An 18,672-nucleotide genomic window follows, 5' to 3' on the forward strand; every position below is an offset into this window, starting at 1 on the left:
ATCTCCATGTTCTTAAAATCCTCGCTATTTTCTGTTGTCTTTCTGTGTTTAATGGCCATCTTAACAGGTGTGAGTTAATGTCTTATGATAGTTTTGATTTTCTCTTTCCTGATGGTCAGTGCTGATTATCTTTTCATAGACCTGTAAAAACAATCAAGGAAAATGGATTAAAGAATTAAATGTAAGATGTGAAGGTATAAAACTATTGGGAGAAAACACAGAGGAAATATTGCACAGCAGTGTTTTTGGAAATGGTTTCCAGGATATGACGTCAAAAGCACAGGCAGCAGAGAAAAAAAAAAGGCAAAAGGTCGTATATTATATTGAGAACCTTTTGCACAGCAGAGGAAATGATCACTACAGTATAAGAAGGCAGGCTGTATGATGTAAGAAAATATCTGTAAATAACATATTGCATGGCAGTCACTATCCAAAACTCTTGTGGAATGAAGCCCTTCCATTGAATTTAGATCAGGAATTACCAGACTCTTCTATAAAGTGTCACTCAAGGAGCTTGTGAGATGGCTCAGTGGTTAAAGCTGGATGCACAAGCAGCTCAAGATATTTGCAGTGGCAAGAGGCCCTGGCATGCCCTCCCCTTCCTGCCTCCTCCCCTTCCTCTCTCTTCTTTCTTTCTCTCTCTCTGTCTCCCTTCTTCCCTCTCTCTCTCTCCTTAGTCTTTGTAGTCTATTAGGTCTCTGGTATAACTCCCTAGTCTACTGTTACAGTGTGAAAATAGCCACATCCAGTAAGTACATGAATATGTGTGGCATCCATGTCTCAGTAAAATTTTATTTGCAAAAACAGACTAGAATGGATTTGGCTCAAGGGCTGTGGCTGCTGACCCCTGGCCTCTAGCAGGGTGAGAGCAACCTGCTGAACTGATCTTTCTGCCACAGACTCTTGCTGTTGTTGCTGTTCTGTGCATGGTCACCTGTTGAGTAGCAGTTTTGGCTCTCCCCAGAAGATTCTGGTATCTGCCCCTTCTCCTCATCGCGGTGGTTATGTCTCTATGAGCACTGACACACGTTGTCTGGGGACACAATAACTGCTAGCTAGCCCCTCTTGTCTAGATAATTGGCTTGATCTGATAAACAGAGATAGGAATTGCTTTCCTAAAATTACAAAAAGTAGGATAAGGTAGGAGAATAAAAACCCATGGTATATTTGCCTTAGGTAGGTCAAGGTTGCCTCAGAGGGGCCATTATCGCTGCCTAAATTTGGAATGCAGTTCAAAAATAACTGCAGCGGCAACACACTTGAGAAGTGCTCTGTTAACAATGCAGCTACGAGCTTGGCCTGCTTCTCTCTGTGATGGGCATGTGAAACCAAGCGTCCTGCACGTTGGCATGTTCTTATGGGACATTCGGAATCTGAGGGTCCTCAGTGTATTGGAAAAGGTGGGGAGGGGGGTACTCCAACAGTTCCAATTCCCACATGTGTATGGGTTTATTTATTTTTCTGCTTATCAGAATTCAGAACGAACACAGGCAGAGTGATTTTTGAAAGCACTCACATGTTTCTCATTGTTTGGACAAGGCTGGACAAAAATGTCCTGGTTTCACAGCGAATTGGCAATAACACATGTTTTTGAAAGTTGAAAAACAACATAAGAGACATGAGTGAATCTCAAAGAATGTTGTCTTCTTGTCTTTTAGAATAAGCACCTATTTTGCAAGTAGGATCATAAAAGCTGCCTATATCAAGAAATTGTTGGCTTATTTTTCTTTGTTCCTATTATGCTTTGGCAATTAAAAATTTAAGTACAGCTTGAACTATTATAATGTATGTAGTTGTGTTTTTAAACAAAGAGCATCCAAGCAAACCCATATTTCAACAGGAATTTCAGTCAAGCCCTTTGAGCTCATTTTCTCTGTAAGAAAAATAGAACACATTGGTGCTTTCCTACTTTCCTAAGGCTCTCGTTAGTTAAACATGTTTTCCTTGTCGAGGCGAAGTAGGAGCAGTGTGGTTAGTTTCCTGAAAAGAATTGCTGTCATTCATGTATAGTGAGTCCTGCTTCTCCACTGCGTCTACAGGCCACAGCTGACGCGTTCAGCGGCTAGATGGGATGGCTTTGGCTAGATGGATGGCTTTGGCGTCCTCGGGACCATGAGAAAGCGCGATAAGAGCGAACTTCCTCCCCTGTGCCCGTCACCCTCATGTCAAAGTCCCATCTCCTTTCACTGGGTGCCCGGCCGCCTTCCCCGCCGGCGGGCCCGCGGTGCCCTCGGGAGCGTGCATCTTTCTCTCTCTCTCTCTGTCTCCCTCCTTCCCTCTCTCTCTCCTTAGTCTTTGTAGTCTATTAGGTCTCTGATATAACTCCTTTCTCCCGCCGCAGGGTACCACGGCCTGTACTGTGAGGAGGAGCGCGACGAGTGCCGCTCGGCGCCGTGCCGCCACGCCGCCACCTGCCGCCACCTGCCCGACGGCTACGAGTGCGCGTGCGCGCCCGGCTACACAGGTGAGAGCGACCCGCAGTCCTGGCCTCGGCCTGCAGCGCGAATTTGTTCAGAGTCAAGGACCGCACACTGAGGCCCAGATGGTCTTAAGCTAATTCACGATAAACTGAAATTTCCTGCATCTAGATCTCTTTTCTGTTGAATGCGCAAAAGGCTGAAAAGCAAAAGCGGTGTCAAGATGGACTGGCAGACACCAACCAAACTCTGCTAGGAACAGTGAGGCAGGAAAATGTGTCCCTTCCTGTGGCTTGGACAGACAGGGGACCAATGCGGAGGCAGGTGGAACCTCAGGTCCTGGCAAAGAAGCACATTTTCACTAAATGAGCCAGTTGGGAAGAAAGTGCTCGTTCATTGGATTGGTTGCCTGTTAATGTCACTCTGGAAAAAGAGCTGACATTGATGTGCTGTTTCCAGTACGAGGACCACGTTGCAAGCATTCAGGTACCTTAACTCGCTGAATCCTGCCAGCAACCCCCCCCCCCCACACCACACACACTGAGGATGGTATTGTTATCCCTCATGAGACAGCCAAACATTGTCCCTGAAGTCTTCCCTCTGCCTATGCCTTGGCCTCTGGCCATGGGGTGTGGACGGTGTGGCTGCGTCTAAGCCCAGAACCCCTCAGATGGTGCTGCTGCCAGGAGACCTGCTTGTTACCTGCTGTACACAGTTCTTGAAGCCACAAGGCCAGAGGTAGCTTCTGATTATTAAAATGCTTTTAGCTGTCTCGCTTAGCCTGTTCCTCGCATCACTGCTTGCTCGATCGCTGTCACCCATGAGGGGACCTTTGTGTCGTGACCCTGGCTGCTTCTCGCTGCATGGGCATACCTTGGTAGTATGATTTTCCTGGAGGGCCTCAAGGGCTGGTAGGTCATTCTGGAGGACTTGCTGAGGTTTTCTACATGGATGGGCTGATGCTGGGTCAGGTCTTTAGAGCCAGCACATCTGCTGCATCTTTTAGAATGGGACGCTCAGCTGTCCTGTGATCACTGAGCTGCAGTAGCTTCCTCAAGGACACAAGCAAGGGAACACCAGCTGGCCTCACCCACACGGCTTCTCAGCCCAAGGTCTATCAGAGAAGGAAGAAACAGAGACTTCCTTCAATTCTAGAACCAAAGGAACAACAGCAACAACAAAAAGCAATGACTCAAGTAATGCAATTGGCTCATCCTAACCTTGCCCAGGCTTCCTACCGGAGTCTCAGGCTGACTGACCCTCCTGGTCTCCGCAGAAAGCAAGTTCAGAGGTGCGCACAGACGTTTTCAGATTCTTTGTCGGTGAATATGCTTCACAAAAGTAAACCTGTAAAAATCCTTTAGTTTATGGTAGGATTCATGGAGCAGGTTTTATCTTTTTACGTGGTAAAATCATTCGCCTGTAATCTGAGCATCACTCCTACTCTTGTGTCTTTGACGTTTTGCTCTCTCCATCTTTACCAAGTGGAGTGCTGAAAATACAGCTGCATCGAATGGCTGACTGGTGTAACCTTAGAGTGCCGGGAGGTCAAGAGAGAACTCATCGTAGATTCACTTTTAGCTCTAGCAGGATAAATTAAGTGATTAACCATAGACCTACGCGGAAGTTTTGGTGACAAAGGTTAGAAAGAAAAGACTTAAATTTCTAACTATGAAAATAACATACCAACAATAAAACTTTAGCAAAATGAAAATTCAATGTTGCTCTTAGTTTTATAACATAGCACAAGGGTAATAGTAACTGGTATTATATCCACATAGATTTTATTTTATTTTTGAGGCAGAATGTAATGTAGCTCAGGCCGGTCTCAAGCTTGCTATGTAGCTGAGGATGACTTTAAACTTCTGATCCTCCTATCTCTCTCCAGTGTTGGGATTATTGGAATGTGCCAGGACACCCGATTATGTGGTTCTGAGGATCTCACATGCCACACAAACACTTGGTTTATATCCCTTCATTAAAAAATCATGTTTTCATACTAATAATATATGTATATGTATAATTTTGTATTTTGCCCTCACTCAATATATATATATATATGTAAGATGAGAGAGAGAGAGAGAGAGAGAGAGAGAGAGAGAGAGGGAACTAAGAAGTCTTATTAGTTTTATTTTAAATGACTGTACAGTCCCCCCATTGGGAATGTATATCCATTTCCCTCATTACTAAGATCAACTGACTGTTCTTACTGTGTCTGATGGGGGATTAGAATAAATGAGTCTGGGATGAAAATTCATATAATTTTAATACTTTCTGGGTTGTTTTTTCAGGGGATAGTATCACATATCTGGGTCATGGGCCTATTTATTTTCAGAGGCCACATAAATTTACTGTTGAAAGGAGGAAAATTCTTTTTCTGTTCTATAAAATTATTATTATTATTATTATTATTTTGGTTTTTCGAGTTAGGGTCTCACTCTGGCTCAGGCTGACCTGGAATTCACTATGTAGTCTCAGGGTGGCCTCGAACTCTCGGAGATCCTCCTACCTCTGCCTCCCGAGTGCTGGGATTAAAGGTGTGCGCCACCACGCCCGGCTCTATAAAATTATTTTGCTGTTCAGTTCTAATTAATCAGTGACAAGAATTTCTGAGTATTTTGCAAGCCACTGTGACAGGTACAGAAATGGCTTAAGTCAAGGCTCCTCCTTTCTTCACAGAAGAGCAGCTGAGGCTGGGACACTTGAAGTATGAGGAGGCACCAGCTGAAATGTTCACTGCGATTTCTGAAGCAGTCCAGAAAATGTTGAGCTCTGTGGCAACTGAAATACTGGAAGAGTTTTCATAAAGAAAGTTGAATTTGAGTAAAATAAGATGACATCTTAAAGCAGAATTTAAGAACAAATAACACTTCCAGTGCTGGTGAGGTAGCTCTGAGGTAGAGTTTAGTCCTAGGTTCAATCCCCAGAAAACATTAACAAAACAAAACCACAAACCAAAGAACATTTCCAGTTAATTTTCTTTTTAAAAATATTTTATTATCTATTTTTATTTATTTGACAGAGAAAGAAGGAGAGAGATAGATAGAGAGATATATATGGAGAGATAATGGGTATGCCAGGGCCTCTAGCCACTGCAAATGACCTCCAGACATGTGCATCTGGCTTATGTGGGTCCTGGGGAATCAAACCTGATTCCTTTGGCTTTGTAGGCAAATGCCTTAACCACTAAGCCATCCCTCCAGCCCCAGTTAATTTTCATCTTGCTTACTTTCCTGGGGAGTATTGATATTTGGGTTTTACATATTAATTGTGACCAACTTGGAATAATGACAGAAATGTATAATTGGCACTCAGCTCTTTTCACATTTTAATTCTAAAATTAACTTTGGTGAAGGCCTTGTTGAAATAGGAATCTCTTCAGAAACATTTCTTCTCTATCCCTTAATATGAGAAGTATGAGTCTTTATTAGTTTTGACTAAATTACAGTTTATTTTTGCTTGAGACTAAACATAAGTTTCGTAACTGTGCATGCTCTGACCTTTGCAAGTGGCAATGCATGCGTCATTCCATGGACTTAATTTGAAGTATGGACCTGGTTTTCTCTGACAAAATTGGGTGTTTTTGAGGCCTTTTTGAAATTTGGAGTGGCTTCTTGCTCTCATCTGGCAATCCTACCTGTGTTTCAGCCAGAGTACACTAGCTGTCCATCACCCTTCTGCCCACCACCCTTCTGTCCATCACCCTTTTTGAGAGGACAGGATTTTGGTGTAGAAGCCATAATTTTATCCATATGTTAAGCTGCACTGAAGGTGCTCAGAGACCTGGGGATCATATAGAAGGATAGATAAGTTGTGATTGGGTACGATGAATTCTGCAGCATTGAAAATATGAACATGCTCTTAACCCACAGCTGCAGAACCAGATGCAACTTGGGACAGTCGCATTTCAGCTTTGCAGGGAAGGGACATCAGCCTTGTGTCTTGACAATTGAGTTCAAATATGCCCTGTGATATCCAGCAGGAGAAGAGAATAGAGGAAGGTATGCTTAGCTGGGGAAACAGGATGTCCAAAACAGTGTTGAGTGGGCTTCAAGACCCCCAGGGAATGGTGAGGAGGCAGGAAGGTGGTTCCCCAGAGACCCCAGAGAAGGGCTTAAGCACCAGGTATCTGGGTGCTTCAGAAAAGACCATGACTATATAGTTTCTATATTTACAACTGAAAGTCCATGGTACTCCACCCCATTGACCATCAGAATAATATGAGAAATAATTCTTACATAGGGATTACCAAAGATTACACTATGGAAATAGGAGAGACCAAAGTGCTCACCAGAGACTTGTAAGGCCATCGTGATTCTTAGGGATGGTGTTTCTGTGAAGATAGGCCTTTGTACAGTCTTTCCCCTCAAAAAAAAAAAAAAAAATACTTCTCACTGGATGCTCAAGTGACAGAATTGTTCTATTTTTTTTAAAAAAGGGAAATGATACAAAACTTAAAACATTGCCAAAGAAAAAGAAGCCCAAGCATGCAAAATGTTAAAATTGTGATACTTTTGATCTTTCATCAAAGCTAGTTTTTGAAGACTTTGAAAAGTTACCATGATTAAAAATTTGGTGTAGAATTGGGTTTTCAGCCTGATTTACGAAGTGCCGTGCTTTTGTTAGCTGCGTCACCCTGGCTGCGCTTGTTGCTAGCACACTGCATTGCTCCCACTTTAAGCCGGATGGATGTCATTGGGTTGGTTTCAGACATCTCTAGACTTGCTTTCCCTGTGCAGTTGAAAGCTTTTTTTTTTTGTTTTGTTACCTGGTCCCTGTTGGTCAACCCTATGGAAATTTTAACACAAATATTTTAAAATAGATATGACATTTCTGCATTTAAAATTTTCATTTGAGTCTGTGCTACTTAGAACCCAGTGGGGAACTGAAAATGGATCCTTCAGAGGAATGGGCTCTGCATACCCAAATGTGGAAAACTTTGCAGATTTGTGCTGGTCTGTCAGTTAGTCGGGAGGTTCCCTGTGAGGCCCTGGAAACACAGCAGGCCCTTGAGATCAATGCAGAGCGTTGTCCGTAGAGTGAGGGTGGCGGGCAAAGAACGGGAAGAAACGCCACCTGCTCGGAAGTGCTTGCTTCCAAGAAGTTGCGCATGTGAACATGGTAGGCAGTTCTGTTTCTGGTTTCCTCCTTCTCAGACCCTTTCTTGAGTTCTGCTTCTTAAGGCATTGAAAGGAAAGCGAGAACAGGCCCTTCGGGATAATGCCTGTGTCTGCAGGATGACTCACCGGGTGTGGCAGTCACTTGTGCAATGTGAGCTAAGTCATGAAGTGGAGAGCAAATTAAGTAAATAGCACTCCGTTATTATTTGCTTTATGCTTGTTTGTCTTGAGGCGGTTGGGAGGGAAGGGCATATCATTATTTACATTCTTACCCAGATCAGAATGTTGTTTATCTTCCTCTCTAAAGGGTGTGAAATAAGAGAGTGAGAGAGAGGGACTGAGAATGAAAGGGAGGGAGGGGGGGAGAGAGAGAGAGACAGAGAGAGAGAGAGAGAGAGAGAGAGAGAGAGAGAGAGAGAGAGAGACAAGGCTATTCTGTTCATTTGCTTTGCACTCCAGAATAACTTCAGCAGATATCCCACCCTGCCAATAGGTTTTATTTTATTTTATTTTATTTTATTTTATTTATTTATTTATTTATTGTTTTTTTGAGGTAGGGTCTCACTCTAGCCTAGGCTGACCTGGAATTCACTATGTAATCTCAGGATGGCCTCGAACTCACAGCAATCCTCCTTCACCTCCCGAGTGCTGGGATTAAAGGTGTATGCCGCCACGCCTGGCTGGCATTAAGTTTTTAATGTTTTAAAAACCTTATAAAATAATGCATATTCATTGTAGATCAAGAGGTGTGCAGGTCAACAGAATAGAAATTCATAGGTGTGAAAGTCAAAGGGATCTATTCTAGATGCATTCCAGCCTCATTTCAGACATTTGTGTGCATAATGTGGACATACCCCACCCTTTTAAAAACACAAATAGGACATTTTCCAATACTACTCATTTAAAAAAAACTTTTATTTATTTATTTGAGAGTGACAGAGTGAGAAAGAGGCAGATAGAGAGAGAAGAGAGAGATGGGCGAGCCAGGGCTTCTAGCCACTGCAAACAAGACACATGCACCCCCTTGTGCATCTGGCTAACGTGGGTCCTGGGAAATCGAGCCTCGAACCGGTGTCCTTAGGCTTCACAGGCAAGCACTTAACTGCTAAGCCATCTCACCAGCCCTCCAATACTACTCATTTTTAATGCCTCTTTGTTGAGTGGGCACTGAGCCTTGTAAAGCTTTGGGAGACTCAATGGATGACGGGTGGCCTTGAATCCCAGCTACTTTACCAGCCGTTTGGTTGGAGTCTTTCCTCAGTTTCCTCCCTGCGGGGTGGGAGCATGGTTGTCTCACAGTGTCATGATGAGGAGTAAATTAGACATAAGGACAGTGAGGACCTGGGACACAGGATGTCACAGCACTTGGGCACTTCAGCATGTGGTGCACAGATTGACTTTTGAGTAGGAACTCTACCGAGGTGTGGCTCTGTTGCAGCCCGGTTCACATTGCTGGCAGAAATCACCTGACCAAGAGCAGCTCTTGAGGGGGAAAAAGGGTTTATTTTTGGCTTACAGACTCGAGGGGATGCTCTAGGGTGGCCGGGGAAAATGAAGGCATGATCTAAGGGTGGACATCACTTACTGGCCAACATCAGGTGGACAACAGGAATAGGAGAGTGTGCCAAACACTGGCAAGGGGAAAGTGGCTATAATCCCCAGAGGTCAGCCCCCAACAACACAGTGCCTACAGGAGGAGTTAATCCCAAAATCGCCATCAGCTGGGAGTCTAGCATTTATAACACCCAAGTTTTTGGGTGACACCTGAATAAACCACCACAGGCTCCTTCTCTCTCCTGCAGTCTCCAGAAAAGAGCTGGTACTCAAAGAAATAGCTGACTCCAAATCACCTGTTTATAAGTTATGTTGACTTCTCCTTGTATGTTACACTGTGCCTGTGCATGTCATCCACGCGTGGGCAGGAGGGTATGCACATGTGTACACATGCGTGTGGTGCCGGGGGACCACCTCAGGTGTCATCCTAAGGTGCTGTTCACCCAATTTTGAGGCAGGGTCTGTCACTGGCCCAGAGTTCACCCATCAGGCTACACTAGGTAGGCAGCCATCTTTTGGCGTCTGCCCAGCTCCACCTCTCTAGTGCTGGGTTTATAGGCATGAGCCACAATGGTTGGCGTTATGTGGGTATTTTATTCTGACTGGTTAGCTATTTTCCTTTTCTTCTGGAAATTTCAAAGGCATTTGCCATTGAAAAGGTTTTTTCGTGCCCTCGGCTTTTGGGATATGCAGTCAGAGAAAATGCGGGTAAAAGATTTTATGAGCAGTGATCCAATTTATTATATTTATTATTATATTATTTATATGTTTTACAGCAGTCTAAAGTCAGAGGTGGCCATGTGCATACGTGTGTCCCTAAGTGGACGGACACACTCATGCACAGGTCAGAAATCTGTCCTGCCGCCTTCCCAGGCTGTGTAAGCGCTTTGCTTTGTGGAAGTCCGCAGGGGCGAGGTTTCTTGGTGACTCACCTTTCCTTGTTGCCTCTCTGCAGGAGTGCACTGTGAGCTGTCCAAGGACCCCTGTGCGAATGTCAGCTGTCTGAACGGAGGCGCCTGTGACAGCGAGGGCCTCAACGGCACGTGCATCTGCGCGCCAGGGTTCACAGGTGAGCGATCTGTGAGCGCGGTTCTCAGGCTCGGCATGCAATCCCAACCATCGCAGAGCACACGAAACCCACTCAAACCCGCTAGCACCCATGATGGGAAAACGGAATGCCGCTGGGAAAGGCCAGGAAGCAGCCAGTTGGTGGCTGCGGGAAGGAATTGTTCGGGGCTGGATTGGAAGTGCAGGGCAGGCAGACTGGAGCGGGTCAGAAGGGATGGGCCAGGAGAGTTGGGTGCACAGGGACGGGACTGACAGGATCTTTGGTTGCCACTGAAAACTCTCAGGCCATTGCTTCCAGATTAGGGTGCCGGGGAGTCCAGGCTAACATGACTCGTCTTTCAGTGCTGCCCCCGTGAGCTTCGGACAGCTTATGAATCCCTAAGTTTGGGGAGCCATAAAATCTAGAGAATAAGACAAGGCCTATTTTTTCAGCACTTTCTTCACCTAACAGAGGCAGAAGGCTCTTCCACACTGAGCTTTGGAGGCTGCATATGGAAGAAGTGGGCGGGAGAGCTGTGGAAAGACACGCGCTGTCCTGAGCTGAGGAGCCCCTTGCTGGGCTCGCCTCCTCCTTCTGAGCCACCCTAGGCACCTCCAGGCGCTGGGGCCTGTTTCAGAGCATGGTCCATCCCAGGGGAGTGTCCCCTGTGTTCCTGGGGATGGCGCCGAAAGCACGAGGCTGGAGGAGAAGCAACTTCTGATCTTCTTTCATTTTTTTTCTGTGTCACATCCTGTGTTTTCTTTTTGGGTTTTCTTGGGATGGAGCAGTGGGCTTGCTCCAGAAAATGGTTTGCAGATGGTTTTGTTTTGCTGACGGTTTATAAACACACAGACATTTATATATCAGTCAGTGGGAGCAAAAATAATATTGGGGAAGCCTCCTGGGTCTTTTCCAGGTATTTTCAGCTTACTGGTAATAAATGAAGCATAGAAGGAAAAATTAGAAAATGTATGATTATGAAAAAATCCACCAGTTACCATTGCACTACTAGGATATAACATTATACACACATATATATATATATATTTATATATATATATAATTATATATATATATAATATAATTGTTTTTGTTTTATTTATTTTTAAAAAACTTTTTATTTTTGTTTTTATTTATTTGGGAGCGACAGAGAGAGAGAAAGAGAGAGAGAAAGAGGCAGAGAGCGAGAGAGAGAATGGGTGCGCCAGGGCTTCCAGCCACTGCAAACCAACTCCAGACGCATGCGCCCCCTTGTGCATCTGGCTAACGTGGGTCCTGGGGAATCGAGCCTCAAACCAGGATCCTTAGGCTTCACAGGCAAGCGCTTAACCGCTAAGTCATCTCTCCAGCCCTTGTTTTATTTTTTTGAGGTAGGGTCTCACTCTAGCCCAGGCTGACCTGTTCTCAGGGTGGCCTCGAACTCACAGCAATCCTCTTGCCTCTGCCTCCAAAGTGCTGGAATTAAAGATGTGCACCACCATGCTCAGTTCATTATTATTATTTTAGTATGTCTTATTATCCTGGAATTTCCTGCAAGTCTGTGTGTAGTAGACAGTGTGTAGTATGAACGCACACATATCTGAACACACAGGGGATCACGTGCAGCATTAATGCACACACGTCTGAACACACAGGGGATCATGCTACATGTGCTCTATTTGTAGCCTACCTTTTACTTAGAACATAGCATTATAAATGTGTTTCCATATCAAGAATTATTCCTCCAGGTGCTGGAGAGATAGTGTAGTGGTTAAGGCACTTGTCTGCAAAGCCAAAGGACCTAGGTTCGATTCCCCAGGACCCATGAGAGCCAGATGCACAAGATGGGGCATGCATCTGGAGTTTCTTTGCAGCGGCTGGATGCCCTAGTGCTCCCATTCTCTCTCTCTGTCTCTTCTCTTTCTCCCATGTTTGACTCTGTCTCTCTCAAATACTACACTTGATCTTAGCCAAAAGGCCAAGAAGCGATCTCTCAAATAAATAAATAAAAATAAAATTTTTAAAAAAATTTATGCCTCTGTTTTATCATTTTTCTTGGCTGCCTTGTGTTCAATTATATGAACGGCCACTTCTTAGTTCATATTAAATTTGGCTTTTGAGCAATTAAGAACTTTTCATTTTTATAAACTCTACTGACAGGAATATTCTTGGATGTGCAAAACTCTCTATTTTTGGTACAGTTTTTCAGAAGAGGGCCCCAGGGTCCAGGAGAACAGATACCTGCTGGCATGTTATTCTCCAAGGGAGGGAAGGGCAGAACAAGCAATGACTAACTTTTATGTCACCCTGCCTAGGGTGACAAGACTGTTTTCTCATCTTAACACACATAGAACAAAATTGTCATTTTGTCAGGTAGTAGGACTATTTTAGTTCTGTTTTAATTTATAGATCTAATGAATAGAGAGGCTAAAACCTTTAAAATGATATTTCTTGTCACTTGTATTTCTTCTTTTTTAAACTTTTCTGTTTATATTTATTTATTTATTTATTTATCTGAGAGTGACAGAAAGAGACAGAGAGAGAGAAAGAGAGAGAAAGAGAGAGAGAGAGAGAGAGAGAGAGAGAGAGAGAGAGAGAGAGAGAAGGAGAGAGAGAGGGAGGGAGAGAATGGGCGTGCCAGGGCTTCTAGCCACTGCAAACAAACTCAAGATGCATGTGCTCCCTTGTGCATCTGGCTAACGTGGGTCCTGGGGAATCAAGCCTCAAACCGGGGTCCTTAGGCTTCACAGGCAAGGGCTTAGCCGCTAAGCCATCTCTCCAGCCTGTATTTCTCCATCATGCACACCATGCTCACACCTTTGTCTGTTGTCCTGCTAGAACATTCATACTAACCCTTCTTCTTGGTTTGAAAGAGCCCTTTAAGCATATTATATTTTATCCAGCAAGGTAATTAATATTTTCCCTCTGACATTTGCCTTTTAAATTGTGTAAAGGGTTTTGTTTTACCTATATAATATTTCAATTTTACCTAATTAAATCTTGATATTTTCTTTTAGCTTCTTTTCCTGTTTCATGAAAGATTCTATCCAGACTTTATTAATATTCTTTTATATTATAATAACATATGAGTTAATTTTATGCATTCAAATCTTTGATCCATTTGAAATTTACTTTGCTATCTTATGAAAGAGAAAATAGAATTTTCTACTCCATAATATTTAGATCTGCAACTACCTACTTGGCATATGCTTCTGAATGTCTCAAGCACACCCCGAACTCATACATTCTCTTTTTCTGTTCTTTAAATATTTGCTAGCACTGTAAATGGTATTGTTCCCACCTCAAGTTGAGCCAGCCAGAAATTGGGGATCACTTTGATACCTCCCTCTTCTTCCTGGTGATCTGCATCCAACTACCAAGCAGTCCTAAGAACCTTGCAGACCCTCTCACATGGCAGAATCATGGCGGGGCTGTCTTTCTTCCTGCCCTGCACTGGGAGACCCCCCAACGGGTCTGCCATGCCCATGCCACTGTAGCCTCACCCATTTTCCACGCTATGGAAATGAGGTGCCATGATAATCCTGATCTTGTCATTCCTGACCTGAAATCATCTCTTAGCATCTTGTCCTTAAGAAAAAGGTCAGTCTATTGCCAGGTCATCAAGCCCTGAGTACTCTGGTCCCATCCAGCCATTCTGTTCTTGTTCTGGTCCCTATAGCCAAGAGCTTACACCAGGCTCTTCCCAGTAATGTTCTTTGCCTCTGACTTCTGTTTCTCAGTCACCTTGGATGCCTTCCGTCCTCCTCCGCTGCATCCACACATCCAACAAGCTCATCATGGCCATTCTTTTTCTTTTTCCTTCTCTTTCCTATTTTTTTTTTTTTTTTTTGTGGTTATGTGATGAAACCAGGAGCTGTCAGCCCTAAGCAAGCATTTTACCACTGAGCTAGGACTCCAGCAGTTCATCCTGAGTTTTCTTCATGGTAACCACATGGTCATGGGAAACAGTAGGTTGAGGTAGGTTCAGACATCACTGTACCTGGTTTTTGAAAGGGACAAATGTCTTTATCTAATCAACACACGCTAGCTTTTCAGCCTGTTGAAAACCACAGAATACCCTTTGGGAAATTGCACTGGTCTCAGGAGAAGCCCCGTGGATTAAAGGTTCTGTGGCCAAATAAACTTGGGTCCTGGTACACTCCGCGTGAAGATCCATACAGTATACTCACATACTGAAAGTCCAAGAGGTCTCATAGCAACAAATCATATTTGCCTTTTTCAAACATATTTGATTGTAGAACCATGCTTTTCCCCTTAAAAGGAACCTTTGTATTCTGAGAACTAGTGCATGGGAGAGGGAGATGGAATATTAACTCCTGTAGAAACAAAGATACAACCTCAGAATCAGAACGTCACTCAGTGTACTTGAGGTTAACAAAACTTACACTTGGCCTAGTAGTGGGAGACCGAGAGCTCCCAGATTGATGTAGTGGAGTGAATTGGGCAAATCATTGTTGTCTAAGTAAATATACAATCTGTTTCACTTCCCTTAGGGGACCAGTTTTCTCTCTAGGCTGGAGAAACTTCAGTTTTAGGCCAGCAGGTGGACTCTGGAATACTCCTTGTTGAATTTAGGTTTCTGGTTGAAAATCTTTTTTTCTTTCAACCTCTAAACAGACAGAGAGCTTCCCTGCTATACTGCCCTGGCAAGCTTTCTACATAGCCCCGCCCCCCAACACCCTAAGGACCATCCCCTGGTTTAGGTCTTGTCCGTGTTTCAGTTATTGACTTTGAATCTATCCTCCCCCCCTTAGGCTTTATCATTCTGATAGGTGTGTTGTGATAGCTCACTGTGCCTGAACATTTCATGTGCTTATTTGGCCCTGTCTACTCTTTGTGCAGGGTCTCTTCATGTCTCTTGTCCAGTTTCTGATCCTGTCATATCACGTCAAGGCCACGTACCTCTGATGTAACTGATGGTCACTGATTTTTTTTTTTCCTACCATTTTGCTGTTTTTTCTTGCCCTGTCCATACTTCCCTCTTTGGAAAGGTGTGGGTGTTATGCTACCCTTTACAAGACTGGGATAGCCTCAAGAATGAAATTCTTCTGTAGGAGAGACTTACTATTTCATTACTCATTATTCTCCTCTGTTCGCTTACTCAGTCATGTATTTAGGTGGATACAGACCGGGGGTGTTATCTTACACTTTATGTTACACTGTAGTACCTTCTAGTCTATTGATCAGAACGTGGGACATTGGGAGCTTTCTTTCTTTTATTTTTTCAGTTGGATCCTCTGACCCGGTGACATAGTCCCATTACTGAGGGGGTGCTGTTGCTATTTGGAGGGGTTGTTTTATATTTCAGCCCTTGTATACTTTCTGACACTTCAAGTTGCTCAAATCTCATCAAGCACATTTCCTGCTCCAGTCAGAATCATGCACTTATCAAGGATCCCTGGTTCCTTACTGGGGAGTACTGGAAAGGGTCTTGACAATGCACGTGTTTGTTACTATTGAGATGTCATTGGTATTAGGTTCTTTCAGCTTATAGATCAGGGTCTTATATGTGCATATATTAACCTACATGTATCTCACTATATAGCTCTTTATTCCTATATTAAGCTTAACATGAATCCATATCAGTGTTTCCAAAATAAATCCATCACAACAGGAATAATTTTGGTCTTCTCTTGCTTATTCAAAAACTTCTACACCAACAGCTATGTACCTGGATCACACTCTCCAACATCCCTTGATTGAGTTGTTCAATTTCAGAATGAAAAATGGTTAACTTCGGTCTCTGTGGGGAAATAACTTGGCCAACTTGAACACAGCACTTAATGTTCATTTCCAAAGCTACTGAGGTACCATCCCTGCCATAGACACCTCCGTCCTGAGGATATCTCATACAACTGTTACATAGTTACCTTGGCTTTGCACATACTATTCTTTCATGGGATCTTTTAACTAGTTATTAAGGTTTTTTTTTCTTTTCAAATTTGCATCATTTGCTGAAAGACTTTATAGATTATCTTCATTGAATCATTTTTGAACTTTTGTCAAAAAATCAGTCATATTTGTAGGGTTGTTTTGAGTTCTTCATTTGTGTTTCTTTGCAGACACATGTGTGTATGTGTGGGCACACATGTGTGTGCTGTGTAGAGGACAGAGATTGATGTCTGACATCCTTCTCAATAGTTCTCTTAATTTATTTATTTATGAGAGAGAGAGAGAGAGAGAGAGAGAGAGAGAGAGAGAGAGAGAGAGAGAATGGGTGTACCATGGCCTCTAGCCACTACAAACAAACTCCAAAAGCATGAGCCACCTTGAGCATCTGGCTTATGTGGGTCCTGGAGAATTGAACCAGGATCCTTGGGTTTGCATGCACATGCCTTAACCGCTAAGCCATCTCTCCAGCCCAGTTCTCTTTATATTATTGAGGTAAGGCCTCTCATCTGAACCCAGAGCACCCCCCAATTCAGCTAGTCTAGCTAACCAGTTTACCCCAGAAATTCTATTTCTGCCTACAAGCACTGGGGTTATGGGAATGCTGCACACCCATTGGCAGTTATGGGGGTCTGAACTCTGGTTCTCACACTTGCCTAGCAACTAATTTATCCCACACAGCCATCGCCCCAGCCTGAGCTCATCGTTCATTTTATTTGTTGGCATGTCTGTCCCTCTGCATTGCAACTCAGCCTTGATGTGTCTAAACTCATAGTAGGTAACTCCTGAAAGTGAGCAGAATGATTCTTACCACTTCATCCTGTCCTCTTTCTTCTCCCATATTTGGTGTTGGATGTCAGTCATTGTGTGGACGGTTGGTGAGCAATTTGTTTTAAAAAGTGCTGGCCTTTCTTTGTAGCAGGTAGGTTATGAGTCAGTGAGGTGATCTTTTCTTCGTTACCTTTCCATCCAGGGCAGGTGAGTGTAGAGTGTCCTCTACTGCAGGGGAAGCTGTGCTTTGTGTGAGACGTGGCTCTTCCTGGCTTTACCAGTGCTCCAGAAGTGGGGTCAGTGGCGTCTCCCCACTCTGGTTCATGTAACTGAGCTCTGTGAGGTTGGTTCACCGCTCATATTACTTGCCAGGTGTGGTGGTTTGCTTCAGGTGTCCCCCATAAACTTAGGTGTTCTGAATGCTAGGTTCACAGCTGATGGAGATTTTGGAATTAATGCCTCCTGGAGGCCGTGTATTGTTGAGGGTGGGCTTATGGGTGTTATAGCCAGTTTCCCCTTGCCAGCATGGGGTATACTCTCCTGTTCCAGTTGTCCGTCTGATGTTGGCCAGGAGGTGATGTCCACCCTCAGTTCATGCCATTATTTTCCCCTGCCATCACAGAGTTTCCCCTTGAGTGTGTAAGCCAAAATAAACCCATTCCCCCCGCCCCCCTAAGCTGCTCTTGATCTGGTGATTTCTGCCAGCAATGTGAACCTGACTGCAACAGTAAAGTACTGAGAGTGGAGTTGCTGCTCAACACCTGACTGCATGGCTCTGGACTTTTGGAGCTGATTTTCAAGAGGAATGTGGAAGGATTTGAAACCTTGGCCTAAAAAACACCTTGCAGTGCTGAAAGTACAGCTTGATGGATTATTCTGATTAGAGCTGAAAGACCTGAATGCAGTAAGAGCTATGGACTATGAGGTTTGGTTTACAAGGGTGAGAAAGAGCTTTACTTGGACTGGGCTAGAAGTACTTCATGTGAGAGACTTGCCATTATGCCTGTGTCCTGAGAACGTGTGTGGGGTTGCTTTGTATAGAAATGGACTGGTGTGAGCAGAGGGATATGGCACAGAAATGAAATCTTTGGGGCAAAACTTCTACCTATTCAGTTGCAATTGAGAGATTAGAACCTTTGAGATTGGGCCAGCTGACCTGCACTGGGGCAATAGGAAGAATGTAGACTCTTTTGAAGGAGACTGAGTACTTAAGGAGTGTCTTAGTCTTCAAAATCTTCCTTATTCTCCCCTGGATTAACAAACTGTTATCCTACCTGGTATTTTGGAGTATAAGGAATGCAGGAAAGAGAGGGTCACTGAGTTTGCAACATGATCTTGTATTTTGGAAATGGCCATGGGCAGTGTGAAGCAGGTTTGCTGGATGCCTGCATGGAGACCCAATGGAGCCATGAGGATGGAGCATAGGTTGCAGTGGAGACCCAGTGGAGATGCCGGGACCACAAGATGGCTGCTAAGGAAAGCAGCTGGCACCAATGAAGTTTCCCATGACTGTGAGTAGTCTAGCAGGAGGGGCAGAATTGGAACTTCAGAGACTTGTTGTTGATTAGAATTATTGGACTTGGAGATTTGTCACTGGCTAGAGTTGTTGGACTTGGATCTACAGAGTCTGATGTTTTCCCTGTTTAAATCTTATATTTCTTTACTATGCCCAATGTCATTTGTAGTATGAATGTTTATTCTGTACCATTATGGGTGTTTTGGAGATTTTTATTTTTTGGTATTATGGCTCAGTTAAAAGACCTTGGATTATGGGGATGTTTGAACATCATTAGGAATAATAAAAAAATATGGGGAATTTTAAAGATGGACTGAATGCATTTTACATCATGTATGATTATCAGTTTATGGGGGC

General features: G+C 43.8%; 1 protein-coding gene across 1 annotated transcript in view; it reads left to right on the forward strand.

Annotated features, from left to right (window-relative positions):
- Dner (delta/notch like EGF repeat containing) overlaps nt 1-18,672 on the forward strand; it is a 355,088-nt gene that overhangs the window by 309,883 nt on the left and 26,533 nt on the right. Inside the window, exons 10-11 of the mRNA XM_004662814.2 lie at nt 2,342-2,464; nt 10,047-10,160. Of these exons, the coding sequence (XP_004662871.2) occupies nt 2,342-2,464; nt 10,047-10,160 (237 nt within the window). The remainder of the gene's footprint in view (nt 1-2,341; nt 2,465-10,046; nt 10,161-18,672) is intronic.

The sequence above is a fragment of the Jaculus jaculus genome, chromosome 4 (genome assembly GCF_020740685.1).
Source record: "Jaculus jaculus isolate mJacJac1 chromosome 4, mJacJac1.mat.Y.cur, whole genome shotgun sequence".
NCBI classification, from domain to species: Eukaryota; Metazoa; Chordata; class Mammalia; order Rodentia; family Dipodidae; genus Jaculus; species Jaculus jaculus.